This window comes from Sinocyclocheilus anshuiensis, unplaced genomic scaffold (assembly GCF_001515605.1).
Source record: "Sinocyclocheilus anshuiensis isolate Anshui unplaced genomic scaffold, SAMN03320099.WGS_v1.1 scaffold253, whole genome shotgun sequence".
In the NCBI taxonomy this organism is placed as follows: Eukaryota; Metazoa; Chordata; class Actinopteri; order Cypriniformes; family Cyprinidae; genus Sinocyclocheilus; species Sinocyclocheilus anshuiensis.
This window is the reverse complement of record NW_015537969.1, coordinates 111,225-116,244: the sequence shown is the minus strand read 5'-3', so window position 1 is coordinate 116,244 and position 5,020 is coordinate 111,225. Positions and strand designations below refer to the sequence as shown.

Genomic DNA, 5,020 nt, shown 5'->3' with positions numbered 1-5,020 from the left:
TAGTCCATGTGACATCAGTGGTTCAACTGTAAAGTTACGAAGCTACGAGAATACTTTTTTGCGCAAAGAAAACAAACAAAAAAATTTTGTAGATACTTTGTCGATCACCTTGGTACTTTTCTGGACCTTGAACGTGGTAGTTACCTTGCTGTCTATGGGAGGGTCAGAGAGCACTCATATTTCATCATAAATATCTTAAATTGTGCTCCGAAGATGAACGAAGGTCTTTTGGGTTTGGAACAACACGAGGGTGAGTAATTAATGACAGAATTGTCATTTTTGGGTGAACTAACCCTTTAATGCCAAGTGTAAACGCATGCCACTTCTAATGCAGCTTCTGTGTTTCCTCTGCATTGCCCATAAAACTTGTTGGAAATGATTCATTTTTATCACTGCTGTGAACAGACCACACAGAATATGAAGAATATACAAAAATTCAGGAGTCAGCTGTCAGCACAATTAGAGATAAGATATCAGCACAGTAACACATTCAGCAAAATATTGTCTAATTATCGTTATTGATAAAATCCCTGTAAATTATCGAGATATCATTTTTTTGTCAATATCACACACCCCTAATTTATGGTATTTAATTGATATAATAATTTATTGTTAATAATTGTCTAAATTAATATAGTAATTAATACTTTTGACTCATCCATTTTCTTAAAAATGGTTTAAAGGCTGAAATATAAAGTATATAATTTTATAAAACTTAGTTTTTGTGAAAACTTGTATCTGAACTGTAAATTATGCTTTTTACAGTAATTTTACAGTTTAATATGGTACTATAGACATTGCCCTACCCCGCTCATATGGTATTAATTTTATTTGTGCAGGTCTTAAAAAGGTCTTAAATTTGAGCTTTAAAATCCTGCAGAAACCCTGTCATATCAACTTGTGGAAAATGGGCATCCGATGACCCCTTTAAATATAATTTAGTCTTCAGTGTCACATGATCCTTCAGAAATCATTCTAATATGCTGATTTGGGGATCAAGAAACATTTCTTATTTTAATGAATAACAAGTTTGGGGGGAAACAGAATTTATTTGAAATAAAAATGTTAACATTATAAATGCTTTACTGTTATTTTTGAACACATTAATGCATCCTTGCTGTATTATTTTGTTAAAAAAAATCACACTGACCCCAAACGTCTGAACAGTATTTTAATCTTTTAATGCTTAGTAAGTACATTTTATTTATATAGCACATTTAAACATAGCAAAGCTATAGTATCCAAAGTGCTGAACAAAATAAAAGAAAGTTAAAGACCAAACAAAACAGGCAATAAACCAAAAATACATTATTGTAAATACATACCTGCCTTTTGTTTTATTTTTATTTCCTAGCAGTCTGATGAGAATATGTCTTTATATGTTTGTGGTTCAGATGTATGCAAGAGCGGTCATGTGTCGTGTGGTTTTTAAAGTGTCTATAGGTGTAAGCAGACGGGGGCTCTCCATATACCTGTTTCCGTGACAACCATTTCCATACTGATGGGAGAGGTTCTGTGGTTCTAACCGACATATTTCGTAACTTCCGTTTCTCTTTGTGTCTGTGTTTGTTTTCCTCAGTGACGTGTTGGCTCTGCCCATCTTTAAGCAGGAAGATGTTAGCGTCCCTGTGGAGTCTGACACCAAGAATCCTCCGTTTCAGTATGTGCTGTGTACCGCCACGTCCCCTGCTGTTAAACTGCACGAGGAGACGCTCACCTACCTAAACCAAGGTATGGTTTTCATTAACTATATTTCTTTCTCTATTCCTTAGAGAATACCAAGACCCTTGTTGAGAAGATTTTCAGTAACACACTTCCCCTCTCCCTCTGTAGGTCAGTCGTATGAGATCCGATTGCTTGATAATAGGAAAATAGAGGAGATGCCTGAACTCAACAACAAGACTGTTAAGGTGAGAGATTGTGTGTGTTTTATCAGTGCTGTGCACTTGTGGTTTTGTGTGGTGTGGTATTCAGTGAATCTACAACAACTTGGCAAAATTAATTATATTTATGTTGAGAGTTTGCCATATAAATTGAAATTGGAGAGGAAAAAATTAACAAGAAAATTTGTTCTACAGAATAGTTCAAATCAACCGGTATTTTTTTTATGATCAGTATGATACTGATTATAATTTTTAGATTATAATCAAAGTGTTTTTGTTATTCATACTTTTTTTGATTCATTTCTGTTTTTTTATTTTATAATAGCTAAATGGTTGATCACAAACCTTTCAAGGCGAGTGGATGCTTTATAAGACTATAAAATTGCGATGAATAATAAAAATAATAATGAAAAAAGCTTTGAGTGACACATTAAAGGGATAATTCACCCAAAAATGAAAATTCTGTCATTAATTATTCTCCCTCATGTCGTTCCAAACCCGTAAGATCTTTGTTCATCTTCATCTTTTGTTCGCCAAATTAAGATATTTTTGATGAAATCTGAGAGCTTTTTGACCCTCCGTAGACAGCAACGCAACTGAAATGTTCAAGGCCCAAAAGGTAGTGAGGACATCGTTAAAATAGTCCATGTGACATCAGTGGTTCAACCATAATTTTATGAAGTTACATGAATACTTTTTGTGCACAAAGAAAACAAAAATAACACCTTTATTCAACAATTTCTTCTCTTCCGTGTCAGTCTTCGAAGTGCATTCATTGTGTGGCGCTGCTGATGCTCTGACGTTGAACCCGGATGCGCTGTGCCTTGTTTACAAGCAGAGGAAGACGCACGCTGTACATAAAACAGTCTTTGTAAAAATGTCTGAAGATTTCGACATCATCTTCAGAACACAAATTAAGATATTTTTGATGAAATCTGAGAGCTTTCTGACCCTCCATATACAGCAACTGCATGTTCAAGGGCCAGAAAGGTAGTAAGGACATTGTTAAAATAGTCCATGTGACATCAGAGGATCAACCGTAATGTTATGAAGATTTTTGTGTGCAAAGAAAACAAAAATAGCGACTTTATTCAACAATTTCTTCTCTCCCGTGACAGACTTCGCCGCGTGTTCACGAGAGTTCCACGACGCACGCATTCTGATGTTCTGACGTAGAACCCGGATGCGCTGCACCTTGTTTACAAGCAGAGGAAGACGCACGCTGTACATAAAACAGTCTTTGTAAAAATGTCTGAAGATTTCGACAGAAAAGATGACTTGCAATTTTTTTGCACAGCCTTACTTATTTGAATCAGGATATACAGACGATGAATGCTGGCGCATGCACTACACGCATGCGTTGTGGTACCCTTGTGAGCGCATGGGGAAGACTGACACAGAAGAGAAGAAATTGTTGAATAAAGTCACTCATTACTTTTGTTTTCTTTGCGTGCAAAAAGTATTCTCGTAAAATTCATAAAATTACGGTTGAACCACTGATGTCACATGGACTATTTTAACGATGTCCTCACTACCTTTTTGGGCCTTAAACGTGTCAGTTGCGTTGCTGTCTATGGGAGGGTCAGAAAACTCTCCGATTTCATAAAAAATATCTTAATTTGTGTTCTGAAGATGAGCGAAGGTCTTAGAGGTTTGGAATGACACGAGGGAGAGTAATTAATCACAGAATTTTCATTTTTGGGTGAACTGTCCCTTTAAGTTATTTGTGAACAGTGGCACAGTTTTGTAGTGGCATTGTTACGTCCATTTATCTGTAAACATGTATAAAATTATATTTATAAAATAATTTTTTTAATGTATATTTAACATCTTTACTATCACTTTTGATCAATTTAATGCATGGGTGCTAAATAAAAATATTTTCTCAAATTATCCCAAACTTTTGACCAGTAAATAGACAACATTTTTCTTCCATTGTCTTTGCTGGTCACATACATAAATAAATAAATAATACAGTGTGATCAATGTAGTCTGATTCATGAACAAATGACTCTTAGAAGTCATTTCTTTGAATGATTTGTGTCTCAAACTACTGTTTTGAATCAGTCTGAGGAATCCCTCACTGAGTGAATGCACTGGTTTAACCACAGTGGACATCTACACAGTCTTTTTATATCATCAAATTCAATCCCGGCTACAACATCGCAACTAGGATAAAATGTAATTTGTTTTGCCATGGTGATTCAGCAGTGCAGGAAGGACGGGTATGGTGTATGGCTCTTTAAGAGTGCTGCTTTTTGTGTTTGTGTGTGTTTGGTTTGGGGTGAATTATAGAGTATAGTTAGGGTGGTTTTCCATGACCGAAGGCTTCAGTACATGGAGCACCAGCAGCTGGAGGGCTGGAAATGGAATCGGCCTGGCGACCGCCTCCTCGACATCGGTGAGAGCTTATGTGTTTACTTAAGTTTGCTGCCATCAATTTGCTCAGTCTTTTTGATTCATCAGGTAAATAGTATCAAAGCAGCATAAAGCCCCAGGAGAGAGAGTTTTTACAGTGCGTCATGTGTTTGTTACAGATATCCCCATGTCAGTTGGCATCACTGAGCCCCACACACACCCGTCACAGCTAAACGCTGCGGAGTTCCTGTGGGATCTCTCCAAGCGAGTGTCTGTGTTTGTGCAGGTAAACCCCAATTCAAGATCAAACCACAAACATGCAGCCATGTTGTTATAGTTTAAAGATTACAGAAACATACTACAGTTTCAGTTTGAAATGTCATTTCCAAATAGCTCTTGGGGCAGCCTAATGTATGATGTACAATGTTGCAACAAGTGTAATAAAACATTACGGACATAATGTTTTATTACACTTGTTGCAACACTGTGCTTAATATTTTTCTGCATATACCTGTTGATAATTAACAAGGAAGTCAACAGTTGGGAACGACACTATTTTACAACCAATTTTACATATTTTAGGACTTCTTTAATGTAAGCACACTTGATTTGTAAATGTAAATGGGTTGGAAAAAAGTTTTTTTTATTTAAATATCAGAATTGCAATAGACCTGTTGCTGTTTTGTTATATTATTAATATTAACCTGTATATATAAAGCAATTATTTCTGTCTGTTTACTTGAATATTTAATTAATTATATATATATATATATATATAT

The 5,020-nt window shown here is 35.6% G+C and overlaps 1 protein-coding gene across 3 annotated transcripts in view; it reads left to right on the top strand.

Moving 5' to 3' along the window:
- Nucleotides 1-5,020, top strand: part of LOC107669383 (upstream-binding protein 1-like) — a 24,680-nt gene that overhangs the window by 10,609 nt on the left and 9,051 nt on the right. For all 3 annotated transcript variants that reach the window (XM_016461595.1, XM_016461603.1, XM_016461587.1), the window contains exons 2-5: nt 1,580-1,731; nt 1,834-1,910; nt 4,179-4,284; nt 4,421-4,527. In XM_016461595.1, coding sequence (XP_016317081.1) covers nt 1,580-1,731; nt 1,834-1,910; nt 4,179-4,284; nt 4,421-4,527 — 442 coding nt within the window. The remainder of the gene's footprint in view (nt 1-1,579; nt 1,732-1,833; nt 1,911-4,178; nt 4,285-4,420; nt 4,528-5,020) is intronic.